The 19,202-nt window shown below is 46.0% G+C and overlaps 1 protein-coding gene across 2 annotated transcripts; it reads left to right on the forward strand.

Annotated features, from left to right (window-relative positions):
* Window positions 1-2,144: 2,144 nt before the first annotated feature.
* Window positions 2,145-18,714, forward strand: PRDM14 (PR/SET domain 14). 2 transcript variants are annotated; one of them, XM_072951841.1, is made up of 8 exons: window positions 2,145-2,180; window positions 4,447-5,170; window positions 5,784-5,837; window positions 5,933-6,090; window positions 7,292-7,562; window positions 11,665-11,867; window positions 14,663-14,764; window positions 18,386-18,714. In XM_072951841.1, exons 2-8 carry the CDS (start codon window positions 4,471-4,473, stop codon window positions 18,611-18,613), a joined length of 1,716 nt encoding a protein of 571 aa, XP_072807942.1. In that variant the 5' UTR covers window positions 2,145-2,180; window positions 4,447-4,470; the 3' UTR covers window positions 18,614-18,714. The 2 variants fall into 2 exon arrangements, with proteins under 2 accessions (XP_072807942.1, XP_072807943.1); XM_072951842.1 differs by lacking the exon at window positions 2,145-2,180 and adding an exon at window positions 3,135-3,224.
* Window positions 18,715-19,202: the final 488 nt, after the last annotated feature.

Consider the following 19,202-nt stretch of genomic DNA (forward strand, 5'->3'; position numbering starts at 1 on the left):
ATCTTTAGGACCTTTAGGTGACAAACCCTCTTTCCTGGAAAACACATGCCATAAATGCAAATTTGGTAGACCAGAGCTAGCTCTTCAACAACCCTAGCCTTGGACAATTTAACTCACTGTTTTAGAATCTTCCTTGAACCTAATGGTCAAAACTTACATCTTCACAAGTGTCTTGCAAGACCTGGCCTCTGCTGATACTCCAACCTCCCTAGCTGTCTTTTCTCCAACAAGCATCCTTCAGTTCTGTGAACAAGACTCACTCCCTCCAGGCCTCAGGGCCTTGGCACCAGTGTTCTGTTGACCTGGAATACCACTTGTTCTCATCATCTAGTTAATTTCTACAGGTATCTTTCAAATCTTCTGGGGCAGGAGAACTCTCCCTGTCCTCCCAGCCTAGGTCAGGACACGCTCCTTTTCCCTTTTATTGCTACTTTATATTTTCTTCTTTCCCATCATAGTATCTACGTTTCCCATCACAGTTCATAGTTACACATTCATCAAGTACTCACACAAATATTTATCTTTCTATAAGACTGTTATGAGGACCAGGGCTGGACTGGGCCGCTCTGCTTCCAACTGTGTTCTCTGTGCCTAGCACATTAATAGTGAGGCATTCAGGAATTTTGCTGGCTAAATGACTAAAAGGCAAATTAAAATAAGATATTACTTTTCACATGAGAGATGGCAGCTTTAAAGGATATTCAGTATCAGGTAAGGGCGTGGAGACACAGGGTCCTCACACTCGTTGACGGAGGTGTAAATCAGTAATGGTTTGAAGTACCCATCAAAAGGTTCAATGTTGATACCTGTTGATTCAGAGATTTCACAACTGGGTATTTTATCGTACAGACACAGCAGCACAGGTAAGTATCTGTATAACCACGTTCCCAGAAGTGGCTTTAAGTGTTGAAAAACTGGCAACAACTTACATACCTTTCAAAAGGAGGCTGAAAAACTAAGGGTACACTCAAAATGAATTTCTGCACCATGCAGCCGTTATAAGGAATATAGTTAATACCAATGTACTGATAGGAACAATGACTAGTAGAATGTGGGAAAAGTTGCATAAAAGTCTAAAGTATAATCCCATTTTGTTTTTTTTAAAAATCATGCATATATAAACACAATTTTAAAGTCTGCTTTGTTTTGGTTTTTTAAAGTAATGGAGGTAGGGAATAAATCAAGCTGTTAGCCAGTTTTACCTCTGGAGAGTAGGGGTGAGGGGTAGACAGAGATTCCCACTTCTATTTTTATCGATTTCTCTAAACTATTTAAACAAGCAAGCTTATAATTTAAAATATATTTTTAAAAAACTATTACAACCTCTAGATTCTTTGCAGAACAAGACGATGATAAGGCTCATGTTGCCTCTGCTAAACCGAAACTACAACTAGTGAGCGACTGCACTAAAAAATGGCCCCCAGAGGATCCGACATCCACGGACCACCCAAGCGCCGGCGCATCAGTCTTTAAATCCTACCCGTGAGGTCTGGGAGGAAGGAAGGAAGATACAGTAAATGGAAGGGGGTCGTGGGGGTCCTAGGTTGAGCATGCCGCCAGAAGGAAGACGGCAGCAGAATTTATTCTGCTTTTCAAAGTACATGATTCTCCCCGGAGGTGCTGGCTCTTGGGACAAGATTCGACGGATACTTTCCCACCCTTTAGCCAAGATCTTAAGAACTCAGGTAGAGGTACAGAATCTAGAACAAGGAGAAAAAGAAACCCTGGGCTCCTTGTCCATCCCATCCTGCTTGAGAAAAATCACGCGCCGCCCCTCCCACCTCCTTGAATTTGGGAAACGGGTCTGGACGTGGGCAGCGTGGGCTGCACCGACCGCGTCGGGCGGGCGGGGGGACTTGGCCCCCGCACGTGGGCGTGGCAGGAGCGGGAAGAAGAGGCGGGGCGCGCACCGCGCTAGCCCCAAGGCCCCGGGGACCCCGCGCCTGCTTCTCCTCCTCCCGCACGGCCGTGCCCGCGGCGAAGGCAGCAAGGTCAGGCCCCCGGGGGCGCCCGCCAGGCTCTCGAAGGTCTGTCTGGTGGGTCGCAAAGGAAGCCCCACTGAGTCGCAGGCCTCCCTCTTCCGCTGATTTGAGGACCTTTAGCGGCGTCTCTCCGCCGGACGGACGCTGCCTCCTTTCCTTCCCTCCACGTTTAGTGACCCAGCCAAGGCCAGGCCAGATGTAAGTGACGGTTTTACGCCTCTACTTTCAACCCGCACAACCGCGCCTAGAGGCAGGGAGTGCTCGCCCCACTTTGCAAAAAGGAAGCAGCGGCGGGGGTGGCGAGGACCTGGCCAAGGTCACCCGGCATTACAAGGGTATTCCCCCACCCTAGATGCTTCCCTGTGTGAATGTGAATAGGCCTAAGTGCTCCTTTCTTTCCCTCAATGGCCGGCGAGGAGAATAAAAATGCGGCCTTTGAGCGCCGGGTGTGGGCCTGAAAAGTCCCGCACGTTCGAGGTCGCGGGCCTTCCCCGGGGGTAGGGACGACCACGGCGGCACGGTGGCCGGTTTCCGCACATCGAAGGCTGCTTAAGAAGTAAAAGCGCCCGAGAGGGCTCAACACCCACCCGAAGCCGGGAGCGGCACGGGCGTCGAGCCCACCGCGTCCAGGTGTCACCACCTGGAACCCGAGGGGCGGTGCCCGGCTCTCCACGAGGTGTCAGGGACAAACGTCCACCTGGTCGCTAGGTTTGACGCCGCCTTCAGTCAAGCTCGGCTCTGGGAACTAGAAGGCGAGAGGCGGGGGCGCGACCCCGGCACGCAAGTCCCGGCCTTACCGGCGCGGGTGCAGGGTCGGCGTGAGCGCACGGGGCCTGCCTGGTGACCCCGACACTTCGCCTAGGCTTTTTGCTGCCCCACCCCACCAGCCTGGAACAGCAATAGTGCCCGCCCCAGATAGCGGGCGGCGAGCGCTCTCCGTCGGGGTCCTGGGGAGGGTCTGGAAAAGTGAGAAGGTAAGGGCGCGACCCCCTGGGGACCGAGGGCGAGTCGAGCATCGGCCAATGGCGGCAGTGGGCGGGGAGGAGACAGACCTGGGGACCTGCGTGGACTGCGTCCCTTCCCCACCCTCACGCTCTCTATGCCCCGCGGCCCCGCCCGCCCGCCCGCCACCCTCTTTAAACCCGGCTCAGCCCTCCCTGCCCTCCCGAAGCCTACCGGTCCGGAGCCTTCGTCGCCCTTCTGCGTCCCGGAGGTGCCCGCTCAGCAGCTGCGCTCTTGTAGGTGGGTGCGGACCCGGGCGCGCGGCGGTGGCCACGGGCTATAGTCCGCTGGGGTGGCCGGAGAGCGTAGGCGGCAGTTGCTGGCGCAGTTCGTTTTGGGGGGTCGTTTTGCCCTCTCGGAGCTTTTACTCCTTAAGTAGCTTTCAACCGCAGGTCGCAGATCCTTGGGGTGAGGGGAGGCCGGGAGCGGAGTGCCTTTGGGGACTCAGGAGGAGACGGGGGCGGATGCCTTCGTCGTGGCTGACCTCTTCTCCTGACCCCGTGTTCTTTAATTTCTGAGTCACGACCCTACTTGGTTTCCTTATTGGGCTCATTGATCTTCCCCTCAAGACCCGCCGACCCTGCGGGATTCCATCTCCCAGCCTTGGTGAACTTCTGTCCATTAAAACGCCATCCTTTCGGGGGTGGGGGCCGCGGCGGCTCAGGAGCCGGAGTCTGCTCTCTCCCGCCTGGCCTGGGGCTCATCCTCGCTTTCTCCCGAGAGGCAACTCCAGGTCCCCTAAGCCCATGGTTGGGGTAATAAGTTTCCCCAGGGACTTGGGAGATGTGGCGGGACTCAACCCACGTGGGGAACTGGAGATGGCTGCAGAGCTCGGAGGGGAGCCGAAGGTGGCGTCCTCCTCTTAGCTCGGACCGCCTAAGTCCATAAGGTCACACCCCGGCCTCGCGGCGGGGCTGCCTCCCCGGACCTGCCCCCGGGCGGGGGGTGGGGCGCATCTTCTGCTCGATCCGACCCGGGCTCTTGGCTCCCCTCCCTGCTAGGGACCCAGTAGCGCCTGGGGTGGGAAGGCCCCGCGGCTGCGACCCATCCTACAAAAGAGGATTTTCTGGACTGAGAAGTGGGCGGAAGAGGGAGCTGGAAAGGATTTTGTAGGAGCCGGGTTTGGGCCGGATGTAGAGAGCGGGTGTTGGAAACCACGGTGCTTGGTCAAGGAGTGTTTGGAGAGGGAAAGCCAAGGCAACACTTACCAGGAACTTGGAGTCGGGCAGAATCCTGGCAGATTTTCGTTTGGGTTTTTTGGGGGAAGTGGAGGGGGTGGGGAGGATGTTTGTTTGTATTTCTGTTTTTGTTTCGTTTGTGGGGTAGGGCTTGCGGGATCGAAGTGAGAAGTTTATCTAATTCCCTTCGACCCGGGACTGCCTCGGATGGTGGATGCTAGGCCAGCAGGAGCCGGGCCTCAGCGGCCCGCGCCCCTCACTCAGCCGCGCTTGTTTTTCCGCAGACCTGCCGCGTGCTGTGGCCGGGGATGGCTCTGCGGCCGCCAGGTGAGGCCGGAGCCCTGGACAAGGTGTGCTACCCGCCCGACAGGCTCCAGAGCAGCCCCCAACACCTGGCCGCCTACTACACGCCTTTCCCGCGCTATGGCCCCTACGGGAGCACCCTAACCGCTGCGGAGGAGGGTTTCCAACCTTTCCGGCCGCTGGAGGCCCTGTCTGCGTCCCCGGCTGTGCCCCCCTTCGCCTTCCGGACCGCGCCTTCCTTGCTGAGCCCCGGCCTGGCCCTGCAGAGGGAGCCGCTCTACGACCTGCCCTGGTACAGCAAGCTGCCGACGTGGTACCCCATTCCCCACCTGCCCGGCGAGGTGCCGCACTTCCTGAACAGCGGTCGCGAGTTTACGGGCGCCACCAGTGAAGACTTGGGCCACATTGGCGGCCGTAGCGACAGTGGCCAGTGCTGGCGACCTGAAAGTTTAATTCCGCCGCCCCCTGCGGATGCTTCCCTGTTGCCTGAGAGGCCGAAGACCTCCCAGCTGTTATCTTGCTCTCGCAGCGAGGGCTCTGAGGATGGCCCCAAACTCGTGAACCAAGAGGGGAAGGCATCTCACCGTTACCACTTCAGCCTGGAAGACCTGGACTTAGTTCTATACGGGGTCATTCCCAGCCCTCAGCCCTCAGCCCGCCTGCACCATGCGATTTCGGGCCTCCTGGTCCCCGCAGACAGCTCTGGTAAAGGCAGTCCTCGTGATCCAGGAGTTGGGTGTAGGGTCGGATGGAAATTGAGCTGGGGACAGGAGGGGAAAGGGGCACTTTAAGTGGATCTGAGGCTGTGCAAGTACTGAAGGGGAGTGTATGTGCTTCCATCAAAGGATGTACCTGGGATGGCGGGGCTCACCCCCGAGGCCCTATTTGCATAACTGCATGGCTCCTGGTAGTTTTGTGAGAAGTAGGGTGAGGAGAGAAATGGGCCATGAAGTGGGCTTATTGGGCGGGCTCGGATTCGACCAGGATGTACCAGGTATGTCAATGAGAGAGCCTCAGGCAGTTCACAATGGGAGTCTCAGCTCAGCCATCTGACCTTCGACAAAATCAGTATTATCTCTGATTCTCGAGGTACTTAAATTTGCAAAAGGAGTTAATTTACAACAGAACCAACTAGGATTGTCCTGAGTCTCAAACGAGAAATTGTATATGCAAAAGGAGCAGGAAAAATAGAAAGGATAGGTAAACATCAAATGCAGGGTAATGGTGAGCTCTGGGGAGTGAGGAGGAAACTGCTGGATGAAAGCATTTCATAGTACATTTTATCAAAAAATAAAAATTTAACCCTGTCTTATTCTAGGGTCTGATTCTCTTCCTCAGACTCTGGATAGCGACTCCCTTCAGCTGCCAGAAGGTAGGTAGGGCTCCTGGCTTGCTTCTCTTTTCCCAAACAAATAAATGCAGGCAGTCTCCTCACTGGCTTTCTTTCCTTCCCTGGGCTCGCCCTAGGTCTCTGCCTCCAGCAGACCATGTTTGGTGAAGTCGCACATTTCGGTGTGTTCTGCAGTAGTCTGATTGCCAAAGGAGTCAGGTTTGGGCCCTTTCAGGGCAAAGTGGTCAACGCCAGCGAGGTCAAGACGTATGGAGACAATTCTCTGATGTGGGAGGTAAATGTGTTTCTGGTGGGTTGGCGGAAAGTGGGGAGGGAGGCGCGTGGGGAAAAACCTTCTCTGCTCCTCTGGGAGAGTCTGGGCGTAAGAGAGGGGACACTCTGGGCAGCAATCTGCTGACTATGCTGCCTGTTTTGCAATATAAAAGGAAGGAAAAGCAGACGACCAGCCCAGGGGAGGATAGCACCTCTGCATGGATTCCAGGAATTCTGCGGTGCCTTAAGGCATTTTCATCTGAAGATGAGCCATAATATACATTTAAACAATTAACACATTGGGTTACATTTATAGACAAAACCAAATGCTTTAAATATTAGAGTGATGCTAAGAATATATCAAAGGGATGAAAACCAGATTTAAAATTTTTGATATTGAGGATTTTTAAAAACTGATACTCTTGAGTGTGCATGAGGCATGCTGGTAGAACTGCAGTTTTTCAGAATGTATCAGATTGCCCCCCTCCCCCTGAATTTCTACTTCGAGGAATATAGTTTAGGAAAACAATCTGAAATTCTGACTTCACAGGTTTGTTAGTAATAAGAGAACATTGGTGATGGTAGAATTACCAACAGCAGAGAAAGAATTAAATTATGGCTCCATCAAAATTAAAATTAAGAAATAACAAATAACTGAATTTTTTTTTAATTATGGCTCCATCAATACACATGAAAACTAAGTTGGGATAAAATACAAAACTAATCAGTTGTCTTTAAGTGGTGGAATTAAATGTAACTTCTTGTTTCCTTTACCTGTGTTTGTGAAATTTAAAATCCGCTTAGAAATTTGGAAATCAAGAAAGTGATAAAAGTAAGAATCTTTTAAAAATATCGTATCACCTGCAGAGATATTCTTAAGTTAATAAATGTATTTAGGCTTAGTAATATTAATAATAAATATATTTAGTGGGTCAAGTGTGAGATTTGTATTATAAATTTTTACTGTTTAGCACAGGGAACTATATTCAATATCTTGTAGTAACCTGTAACAAAAAAGAACATGAAAAGGAATATGTATGGTATGACTGAAACATTATGCTGTATACCAGAAATTGACACAACATTGTAAACTGACTATACTTCAATTTTAAAAATAAACAAAAATTTTTTTAAAGAATTATAAAATTTTAATAAGTAAAGTTGATTTTATAGGTCAGACCAAAAATATATTCATTCCAAACTTTGTGTTTTATTTCGTTTAGATCTTTGAAGATGGTCATTTGAGCCACTTTATTGATGGAAAAGGAGGTGCGGGGAACTGGATGTCCTACGTCAACTGTGCCCGTTTCCCCACAGAGCAGAACCTAGTTGCAGTGCAGTGTCAAGGGCAGATATTTTACGAAAGCTGCAAGGAGATCCACCAGAACCAAGAGCTCTTGGTGTGGTACGGAGACTGCTATGAGAAGTTTCTGGACATTCCTGTGAGCCTGCAGGTCATAAAGCAGGGGAAGCAGGCGTCCGAGCCCTCTGAAGGTGAGTGCACGCCTTTGCCTCACCCAGTGAGGCCCTCTTAGTGGAAGGACTGAGTTCTTTCCCCAGCACAATGTTCCTGCAGCTTCTCCACTTGCTTGTGGAGTTTCTTCCCCAACAAAGGCCAGTGCAGGTGACAAAACCGGAGAGTGTCTCTAACCAGGCAGGCCTCTCACCCAGCTGGAGGAAGATGCCCTCATCTTTCCAAAGCTGAGGAAATCCAGATGCTGAAGCTACTTCTGTTCATGACAATACCTTTCCTTTTACCCCCGACCCCTCTCAGAGAATAAAATACAAGTGATTTAGACAGATGCAGCCTCTGCCTTAGGTGAGCCAGATTCTGCTGCATCTCTGCTGAGGCTTACACAGCCCATGAAGTCAAAGCTTTGGAGCAGTGTTTTTAGAGTGGAGGGTTGCGATATCTTAATGGGTTGGGAAATCGATTTGGTGGTAGAGACCAGCATTGAAGAAGAGAGAAAAAACAAATAATAAAATAGAATAGAAGATATTGATGTGAATCTCAGAGCTTAAGTAAGTGTCGTTTGATGATGATATTTTTGTTTCAAATGGATATGGGTGTGCTGGGTCTCAAACAGAAAATGTATTTCTTCAGTCAGCTTTCAGAAGCATAGAGCTAGACCTTCACTCTCAAGTTTTATGTGGCTTGGAATACCTGGGGATCTTGGGAAGATGCAGATTCTCATTCAAGGTTGGAACCTGAGAGTCTGCATTTTTATCAAGCTTCCAGGGGATGCTGCTGGTCCCTGGACCATATCTTAGTAGCAGGGAGCTAGAGGACCACCAACCCACTCCCTGGGAATGAGCCTCTGGAATTTGCATTTTAAAAAAGCTCTCTGAGCGATTGATTTTATAATATCCACAAAAGCTTGGGAACCACTGGTCTCCAAGTTGGGACAAGACAAATGCAAATCACTGTAATATGTGTAATCAGATCGAAGACCACTTCATTAGGTTATAACAAATGTCATAAGTAGCATGTAAAGGAAAATGTGAATTGCATTTCATCACACACTGCAGTGATGGTCTACATGCATGTCTCCCTGCTAGAGACCCACAGGGCAGGAGACAACCCTGAACCCCTTAATGTCCCCTGTTCCTGGCTCCCCATGTGTATTGAATGGAGAAAGACATTGCAACTAAACTGGAAGAAGCTGCTTAAGGCTGAGATGAAATAAGAGATACGTTAGGCAGGGAGAGGGAAGGCAGTCCAGGCTCTGGGAATAGTGAAGCCAAAGGCAAGGATGGGTTCACCCGGGGTTAGGTGAATAGTGAACAGTCTGTTTCCAGAGGCCAAATTATGAGGGCCTGTCTAATTGTTCTGGTGAACTGTCATCCCACCGCCCCAACATGTGGGTGGGATGGGATGGTGGTGGGGCTGAGATGGCAGGATTCTCTTGAGTCCGTGGGGTTCACAGTTGGCTTACACTTAGCACCAAGCCAAGTAAGTCTTTTTGGTCACTTCCAAAAATGTAGCAATCGCTTTTGAAATAAAAGTGAAAAATAGATTTGAGAAAAATGCTTATTATCATGCTTAATAACTCACAAAATACAATCATTATCCTTTTGAAAAATTATTTAACACTATGTATCAGAGCTATTAAAATGATCATGACCTTCAGTGTATCAGTAATACTTTTTTTGGAAATTTATCTTCAGGAAATAGTCCAAAAGGAAAAGCTTTGTCCACAAGGATTTTTAAAACAGCGTAATCTATATTAGGGAAAAATCACGAACAACCTAAATGCCCAATAGTAGAATAATTATTAGGTAAATGATGATATATTAACATAGAATAATGCAGAGATCACAATCATAAGTAACAGGGATGAGGGCTTTTAATGATAAGTGGAAAAAATCCCCCGCCAGCGGTTGGTTACGTGGGCTCCACTTCTAAACCACGTTCAGTGCATATTGGCTCTGTTAACGGGGGTACGTATTTAGGCTAATTTGTAGCAGAGAACTTGTAAACAACTTAATTTGTTGGGAAGACTAATGGATGAATTCATTTGTTTTCTGTTAATAGGAACATTTTGGGAGAGGATAAAAAGGAAAGAAAAATCAAAATTCCTCTGTCCTCACAAAAGAAAGGCCTTTTTTTTTCCCCCAAAGGCTTTTGGTGACATTTGATGGGAGCCTCCTTTATGGTCTTGATTGGGAGGGAAGGGCCTGGGCCCTATGTGGGCGGGTTATTTGAGTTTGCAAGCCTGAGGAATGTGTGTTTTGGGGGCTGGAGGTGTGGAATGTGAACGTGGCTCTTACCAAACTCTGAATGGTGTGTTTGTGGTGGGGCAGAAAGCTTCATTTTCAGTATTGAGAAGCCCTGGGCTAAAAAGATTGAGATGGGAGGGAGGGAGGAAGAAAGGAAACAGGATAAAATTTGGTTAAGATAAATTTCCAAAGACTTGAGCAGAAAACAGGCAGCTGAAGCCTAATTAGTGAGGGTGCTGTGTGTCGTTCCTGCCTCGGTGGTGGTTCTTATGCAGATTTACTGTTGAGCCGTCATTCTGAATTCTGGTGTGCTTTTGTGCTTTGATTTGTAAAGATTGCTGACCCAGTGTTGTAGACCCCCCTCTCTCCCCAGGAAGCAGGAAGGCCAGGTATTTCTAACCAATGAAAATTCTAGCTCCAAGCAAAAACCATCCCAACAGGGGGATTCCAAAAGCATTAGCACCTCAATGAAAGCGGCAGACGGAACTGGGCAGTGGATCGTCCTGGGGTCAGTGGTTGCTTTCCTGGCTATTTACTTAATAAAATGATTTATTTTCATGGCCACCTGTTAAAAGTGCCTGGGACATAGTTATCAACTAACAAAGCTCCCGATGGATGGCTTCCCTGCTGTCCTGCTGTTAACTAAAAAGATTTCCACCTACACACTTGCACATACTCCTGGTCCTTCTCTCCCTCCCTGGGGCCAGACAATGAGGTTCCAGTGATGCATTCAGTCAAAGCCACTTTATCCCCTGGAATCCAGAGTGTCCTCAGCAGGGATGCTTTTGTAGGTGGCCCTGGTCCTCTTCCTGCCCCTCAACACATAGACACCCCTGAACCTGGCACCTCCTTTGCTAGGGTCGGCTGCACCCTCTCTAACCTCTCCCCCACTCCCTCCACTGAAACAGATTTACCTTTCTCAGTCCTGTCTCGTTCAGTGACAGTATCACTTGTAGGTAAGAACTTGCTGTTAGTATTAAATTAATCATCACAACAACCCTATGTATTTGGGAAGGCAAGTTATTGTCATCCTTGCTCTATACATAAAGATTCTAGTTCTGGAGTCTTCCCCAAAAGTTCAGAGCAGTGACCTTTAGGCTAAGCTAAAAAGGTGCCTAAAACTTTCAGTGGGGTCAAATAAAACAGTAACTTGTGAAGCCTGGAGAGAAGCTGTGGGTGCCATCATGGTCCTGGGTGGACTTCCTTGAACTTGTAGCTCAGGCTGATCTGAAAGGGGCAAATGTAGTAGGTATTTGGGATATGAACCTTGTAACACAGGCCAGTCAGGAGTGTGTTCAAGAACTGTAGGGTGGACCTGCTCTGCTCTTACATAGGGCTAGAGGAAGGGCTGCTTCAGCAAATACATTTCAGGGAACAAAAGAAAAGGAGAATCTATAGATGAAGAGATTGAAAAGACAGCAACCGTGGAAAAAATGTAGGTGTTGAACCCTACGTTGAACAAACTGACAAACTGTTTATAATTAAACAAATAGACGTGTGCATATGTAAATATATATGTATTTCTATTAAGGAATAAGGGTTGACTGTTTATGGCAACGGCATTAAGGTTATGCTTTTTTACAAGCACATCTCATTATCTTTTCAAGATTACCATTTGAGATGTTTATGAACCAAATGATAAATGATGAAAAGAATCCATTATGGAGCGAAATGACATAAATGGTCATTGTCAAAGCTTGGTGTTTGAACATATGAGGGTTTATTCTTTTTTAATTTTTTTCCCCTTTTTCAGTTTTATTCTACTATTTTGACTTTGGTATGTGTTTTAAGTTTCCTGTAATAAAAGGTTTTTTAACAATCGCCTTGAAAATAAAAATAAGGGAAGGTAGCTGACACTCCTCCCTGTGCTTCACAGAGTCTACGGAAGGTTACAGATGTGAGCGGTGCGGCAAAGTATTTACCTACAAGTATTACAGAGACAAGCACCTCAAGTATACCCCGTGCGTGGACAAGGGTGACAGGAAATTTCCCTGTTCCTTGTGCAAACGATCCTTTGAGAAGAGAGACCGGCTCCGGATCCACATCCTTCATGTTCATGAGAAGCACCGGCCTCACAAGGTAGGAATCAGAGCAGCAAAGAGCGCGCACACAGACACGGACACGGACACACACACACACACACACACAGCCTCCTGGTGCGAGTTGCTAGGATACAACGCCTGGTGCTTAGCATGCACAAGATCCTGGGTTCAATTCCCAGCACCTCCTCTAGAAATAAATAAATACCTAATTACCACCCTGCCACACCAAAAAAAATATCAGAAGCTACAAGATTAGTTTTCGTTTTGCTTTGGTTTTTGATAAAAGTGGAATACAGAAAAGGGGTGTCTTGAGTCAGGTCAAGAAATGTCTTCTAGGATGTTATTTGGATCATTTGCCTAAACAGCGTGGACAATGGTGGGTCTTGGTTTGGAGTTCGAGGAGAGGAACTGTGGGTTCCTGGGGGGCTGTAGACCAGGAAGTTGAGAGGTGACAGGAATGATGGAGAAGGGTTGGAAACTGGAAGTAGTGACGTGAAATGACTCGGACTTCAAGAGAGGAGTTGTTTTTAGGGGAGAGTGGAGGGAGAGTAGTTTTAAAAGGCTGGGTCCTCTTATACTCTGTGTTCCAAGAGTTCTTTAGTATCTTCTCTTTGCAGAGTCTCCCTGAGTCCTGAGTGGACTGGCCCCTTATGACTGTAAATACCATGTCCCATTGGGTTGCAACTCTGGCAGGAATTCTGTCCTGAGCTGGAGCTTGAGCTGGTCTGGCAACATCTCAGCCTGAATTTCCCAGGGCACCGACCGCACCTTCAGAGGGTTGAGGTTTTTCTCTTTTCTTATCTTTACTGCTTAACCTTTTTAATTCTCTTTTAGTTTTCTTTATTTCATATACTTTAGTTTGAGTACTTAACTTTCAAGAAGATAAAATATATTTAATTTCTGCTGGAGCCCCAAAGAAAACATTTGATTTAATTTGAAAAAAAGAAGCTCAAGTAAAACAGACATGCAGAACTTCAGAGAAATGATTCACAAGTCCCAGTTTCTGAAAGAGAAAAAATTACTGATTTAAAATATTCAAAGATGCTGGGTGTACAACCAACGGTGAAAAACCCTGTTTTACCTTCAAGGAATCATCTTTTAGGATGCATAGTGAAAAATTTTCTGAGTCCTTTGTCTGAGGGTACTTTACTTACATACATCTTTGATAATTTGGCTGGATATAGAATTTCAGATAGAAATAATTTTCCCTTAGAATTTTCAAAACATCACTTCATTTTCTTCTATCATTTGATGCTAATTTGGTTCTTGTTTCTTTGTAGTCAGTTTTCTGCTTTGGGAAAATTGTTCTTTATCTTCAGAGTTCTGAAATTTTAATAGAATGTGTTAAATTAGATGTCATTTTCTTTTTCTTTTTTTTTCCCCTGCTTTGTAATCAGTGGAAGGCAAAATATTCTTTCCACCTGAAGATACAATTCCTCAGCTCAAAGGAATTTTCTTGTTCTTTCCTTTGTTTTTATCTGCCTTCCAGACCTTTATTCTCTCCTGAAATTCCTTTTGGCCAGATGTTAAGTTGAATCTACCTCCCTGTGCTTAACTTTTGATTTTTTTTATTAGCGTTCTCTGAGAATTCCCCAATCTTATTTTTTACGTCATGTATTCAGTCTTTAGCAGTCAGCTGAGTTCATAATATACACAGCAGTAAAAAAAATTTTTTTTTGGCAGGGGAGTAATTAGGTTTATATATTTATTTTTAATGGAGGTAAGGGGGATTGAACCCAGGACCTTGTGCATGCTAAGCACATACTCTACCACTGAGCTATTTCCTTCCCCCAGCATTTCTATCTATACTTTTGTTGTTGTTCATTTTTAATTTCCAATAACAGTTTTCATGTTCTGATTGCTTCTCTTTTATAATTGAGCTGTTCTTTTTCCAATATTAACTCAACATCTGACTTTTTTTGCTTTAGTAATGATAATACACGCTCATTATTAAAACTTCAAGTAGTAGAGAAGAATTAAAGGAGACTTTTATATTCACCCCAAATTCCCACCATCCAAAAAGACCCAGTCTCCCATTTGTGCCCATTAACACACCTGGGGAGCAGGGCATGGAAACACCATAGTTTCCTTTATCTGGCTCAGAATTCCTGAAAAGATCCAATAGGAGTCTTCAGGGTCAAGAGCACAGAGAAATGACTTGAACTGTTTACAGCAAGTGACTCTACCACCGCCTCTCACTGGACCTCCAAAATGTTACCCTTTTTTTATAGGTACATGTCCTGAATCACCTGTCACCTGCATCACCATGTTGGTCTATATATTTGTCCCCACCCTACTAGGTTTCTCTCCTTGTCTCTAGCAGAGTGTTGAGCACATAGTAGGTTCTCCATGAATACTTGAGTAAATTGCTAGGGGCTTGCAGTTCACTTCCAGCCTTGTGAGGAAGGCAGAGCAGGTATTTTGCCCATGAGGAAGATCGGGAAACAAAGAGTCCCAAGTTTAACTGATTTGTTCTGGTCACACAGCTATTTGTTGACAGAGCAGGACAAATTCAGGCCCCTTGTTATCACCGTGATCCTGTCCAGCGCCCATGTTTCACACCTGAAGCAGCTAACATCCCAAGACTTCAGATGAATTGCCTGAAGTCACAGCATGGAGAAGGCTCTGGAGCAGAGCCCGAGCTGCTGGAGCCTTCTCTGCAGTCCTGGGCGGGCTTTCTCCTGCCTACCAGCCCCTCAGCCTGGGTCTGCTCTATCCTCTGCCTGCAGATGCACACAGAAGAAACACAGTCTCCCCCAGGTGAACAGAATGGGGACGTTAACTTGTTAAGGGCAGGTGTGATTTCAGCTCTGTTTTTCTTTTTTGCCTTAGTGTTCTACGTGTGGGAAATGTTTCTCTCAATCTTCAAGCCTAAACAAACACATAAGAGTCCATTCTGGAGACAGACCCTACCACTGTGTGTACTGTACAAAGGTAAATGAAGCCTTCTCTTTTTTAAGTGTTTTAAATGGAACTTTCTTTTAAAAGATCTGTCTTGAGCGGGAGGGCATAGCTCAGTGGTGGAGTGCCTGTGCTTAACATGCACGGGGTCCTGGGTTCAATCCCCAGTACCTCCACTAAGAAAGAAAGAAATAAACCTAATTACCCCACACACACACACAAAAAGAAAAGATCTGTCTTGAGCCCTGTTTGGGTATCCATGGATAAGAATTTGGAGCATAAAGCCTGTCTTATGATGAGGTCTTGGTAAATTAGTTCATTGTCAGCCCAGTTCCCATTTCCAATCCCAGATATACTCATGTTTGCTTACAATGGTCAGATACAACTTCCTATTGCCAATGGGCATTCGGGGGTGTATGATGAAATAGACCCTAAATTTACAGGAGCCTGATGAAAGCAGACATGATCATGTAGTATTTCAGAGCATAGACTCAAACGCCGCTGATCTGAGTTTCCAGAACAATATAGCTGAAGTGGCGTCTAATCTTCGTTATACAGAATAATGAGTTACAAGAATGAAGAGACAAATATTTGGTTAGGGGTTGCAGGGCTAGAAACAACATTTTGACCGTGTTTTTAAAAAATACCAAAACACTTCACGTACTATTTTGGTGATAATACATCTGTGCTACCTAATGTATAGTTAGCCATTAACCATTTGTGGCTGTTTAATTTAATAAAACTGAGGTAAAATTGAACGTTTAGTAGCTTGGTTGCACCGGCAACATTCCAGGTGCTCAACAGCCCCACTCTTGGTGGCTGGTGACCACCATATTGAATAGCACAGATATAGATCATTTCCATCACTGCAGAAGGTCCTGTTGGGTAGCACTGGAACCTGCTGATTCTATCACTGAGTCATTTACTTTTTTTTAATAATGAAGTCATCAAAGGAATCTAGGTTCCCTTAGGGTGACCTCTAAACCTCCCAGAGAGGAACAAAGCAGGAGTAAAAGTCTACCAGGCTTAGGGAAACGAGTACTACCAAAGAAGCTGTGTCAATAGAACGGAAATAATCAGTGTGGCAGAATGGGGCTGAGACATAGCCGGCCCCTGTGGAGCCAGCACAAACATGAGGAAGGTGGCCCTGGATCTGTGTGAACGAGCTGTTTGCCCTGGCGGATAAATGGTCTCCTGCAGGATTCCAGGAGCAACGTCAAAACAGCCCACCACCCTTCCTGTTTCTGGCATTCTAATTCTGATCCTCACTTCGGACTTGGAGCTGACCTGGGGATGAGAGGTGTCTGAAGAGGAACTGCATGCACTTGGGTCGGAAAGAGCTGTCTGGCATTCTGACTTACACATTAGACTCCTGTTACTTAAGCCGATGGAGATGGTCCTGGTCTGGGTGTTCTAGGCAAGCACCCTCTATGCTCCTGACGGAGCAGTGGCCCAACCCCACATGTGTCCAGGACACCCCAATGTCGAGTGCTTCTCTCCCAGCCCCCCACATCCAAGGTCACTGGTTTAACCTGATGTTTTATATCACTGTCAATGGACGCCCAAAACAGAATCATCACATCTCTAATAAATACTTGAAAATGACAAAGGTCAGAGCAGAGTATTGAAATGAATTAGGGGAAAGGTTGTAAGTAAGGGAAAGAAAAAAGTAGCAAAGAAAAGGTATGTAAATAGAAAAGAATATGAAAAAGAGGGTATATGCATATATACATAACTGAATCACTGTGCTGTACACCAGAAATTAACACAACATTGTAAACTGACTTTACTTCAAAAAAAATTTTTAAAAAGATATATAAAAACAGCAAAGTGCTTAGGAATTGAAAATGGTACAGCCGCTCCAGAAAACTGTTCGACAGTTTCTTTAAAAATTAAACTTATAACTGCCATACAACACAGCACTTGCTCTCCTGGGCACTTATCCCAGAAAAACGAAGGTTTATGCGTTCATACAAAAACCTTAGTAGCAGCTTTATTCATAAAAGCCCCAAACTGAAAATAACCCAGAAGTCTTTCAATGGGTAAGTGATTAATGAACTGTAGACTTCCACACTGTGGACTACTCCTCGGCCATGCAAAAGGGTGAGCCATTGTACGCAGAACAGCCTCAGTGAATCTGCAGAGAATCATCCTGAGTGAGAACAGCCAATCCCAGAAGGTTACATACTGTACCTGCATGTGCATAACATTCTTCAAATAGTAAAATTTTAAAAATGGAGAACAGATGAGTGGTTGCCCTGGCTTAAGAAAACAGTCGGAGTGGGAGGCTATGCCCATCCGTCCCCTCCCCTCCTCTGTTTTTTGGTAGCCGTGGAGATATTTATTTTCCCTTTGAAAATGGATAAGTTCTGCTTTTCTGTGATTGGCAAATGAGCTTGGTAAACACGTGGCTTTTCTTGCACTTCTCCCTGTAAGTTGTCCGCCGTCTTCCTTTCCTCTCGCCCTCCAATCTGTCTGCCTTGACCTCTGCTTTGCTACAGCTCCTTTGCTATCTGCCGTTGGTTGACGCCTCACCTGTAGTGCAGTTCCCAAAGCCAGCCTCGGGCTACCTACAGCAACGGGCTCTGATGCGTGTGACAGCTGAGGCCTTGGGCTGTCCGGATTTTTTTTTTTTCTTTCTATTTTGAGGACTCTTGAGGGTCCTTATGATGGAAATGTTCTGTATCTTTTTTAAATTAAATTATTTTATTTGGGGGGGAGGGGGAGGTAGTTAGGTTTATTTATTTATTCATAATAGCGGTTCTGGGGATTGAAGCCAGGACTCATGGCTGCTAAGTACACACTACTACTGAGCTACACCCTCCCTGTATCTTGACTCTATCAATCTCAGTATCCTGGTTGGGATATTGTCCTACAGTTTAGTAAGATACAACCATTGGGGAAAACTGGGTAAAGGGTATATAGAATCTGTATTGTTTCTTCTAACTGCACGTGAACCTACAATTATCTCAAAATGTTTAAGTTAAGAAAAAGAAGAAAGAAACCAGTAATTACTGATTTATGCAAAGACATTGGCCAGTATTAAGTACTCCTTCTGTAATGCAGTTTATCTTGAAGTGTGATCCTGGGATCACTTGCATCAGAACTGCTTGCTTAAACAACAAGGTCCTACTGTGCAGCACCAGGAACTAAATTCAATACCTTGTAATGGCCTATAATGAAAAAGAACATGAAAAGGAATATATGTATGTAGAAATGAATTACTGTAATGTACACCAGAAATTAACAACATTGTGAATAGATTATACTTCAATAATAATAATAATACAAAGACCTGCTTGCTTAAATGCAGTTTCCTTATTACCCCAAAGAGTATACTTAGCAGGATGCTTCGCAGGTAAGGTGGTCAGTCTGCATTTTTGACTAGACCCCCAGGTAGTCTTGGCCACTGGAGAGCCACTGTTCTAACCAGGGCTACTCAAAATCATCCAGAACAATACAGCAGTCGTGTCCTTTTGTATTAAGGCAGCTCCTGATGACCAAGAGTGCTCTGTGGCATTAAAGCCGAAGGTTCCTTGGTTGGAGAACTCGGGGGTGACAGAAGCATCAGTGACAATGACATCAACCCCTTTGTCTAATTGGTTGTCCAGCTAATGAAAGTTTACTTTTTCTGCTGCTTTCTGTTCTCTGCAGAAGTTTTCTGCCTCCAGTATACTCCGCACACACATCAGGCAGCACTCCGGGGAGAAGCCCTTCAAGTGCAAGTACTGTGGCAAATCTTTCGCGTCCCACGCTGCCCACGACAGCCATGTCCGACGCTCACACAGGGAGGATGATGGCTGCTTCTGTAGCATCTGTGGGAAAACCTTCGCAGATCAGGACACCTTCTACTCCCACATGAGGTTTCATGAAAACTACTAGCCCTCTGAGAGTTTGAGGACAATGTCTTTGTATTTCTGTCTTGATATTTCTTGTGTATGGCTGTGTCTTGTGAAAAAATGATAGTTATATTGAGATGAGAAACAGAATGATGGAACTGACCAATTAGCAGAATTTACCAGGTTTACTGACTGCGGTTTTAGCAGTGTTTGCAGAAATGGTTTTCACAGTTTCTTAAAAGAATGGACTTTTGGTGAATTCAACTAGAAATTGTGAAAACTGACTGCTAATAGGGCTTCAAGGTCTGGAAACTCAACATCAACCCTGAGAGGGACTGTATTTCATTTCAGGGACTAGGAGTAGAGTCTTTTGATTACATGATGAAAAAAAAAGGAGGCTTTTTCTCTACTATTTGCCTCGGGTCCCCGATTATAATATGCCTGTAGCCATCCCCTGTTATATTTCTTGATAGAATAAATTCTTTAAAAATTCATTCAAGCCTGAACTTTAGCAGTATTGTAACTAAGTGTTCAGACATGAATTAAGCCCCCATCTTTATTTGGATTCATTTTTAAACCCCTAGTTTCTACCCCTCCCCCATCATATGACAAATACCTGTTAATAGTTCGTT

This window comes from Vicugna pacos, chromosome 29 (genome assembly GCF_048564905.1).
Source record: "Vicugna pacos chromosome 29, VicPac4, whole genome shotgun sequence".
Lineage (NCBI taxonomy): Eukaryota > Metazoa > Chordata > Mammalia > Artiodactyla > Camelidae > Vicugna > Vicugna pacos.

Excerpts from the sequence above, each read along its gene's own strand:
- PRDM14 (XM_072951841.1), top strand. The coding sequence starts at position 4,471 with ATGGCTCTGCGGCCGCCAGGTGAGGCCGGAGCCCTGGACAAGGTGTGC. Across the intron at positions 5,171-5,783 it reads GGTCCCCGCAGACAGCTCTG|GGTCTGATTCTCTTCCTCAG; the intron begins GTAAAGGCAGTC and ends GTCTTATTCTAG. Across the intron at positions 5,838-5,932 it reads CTCCCTTCAGCTGCCAGAAG|GTCTCTGCCTCCAGCAGACC; the intron begins GTAGGTAGGGCT and ends GGCTCGCCCTAG.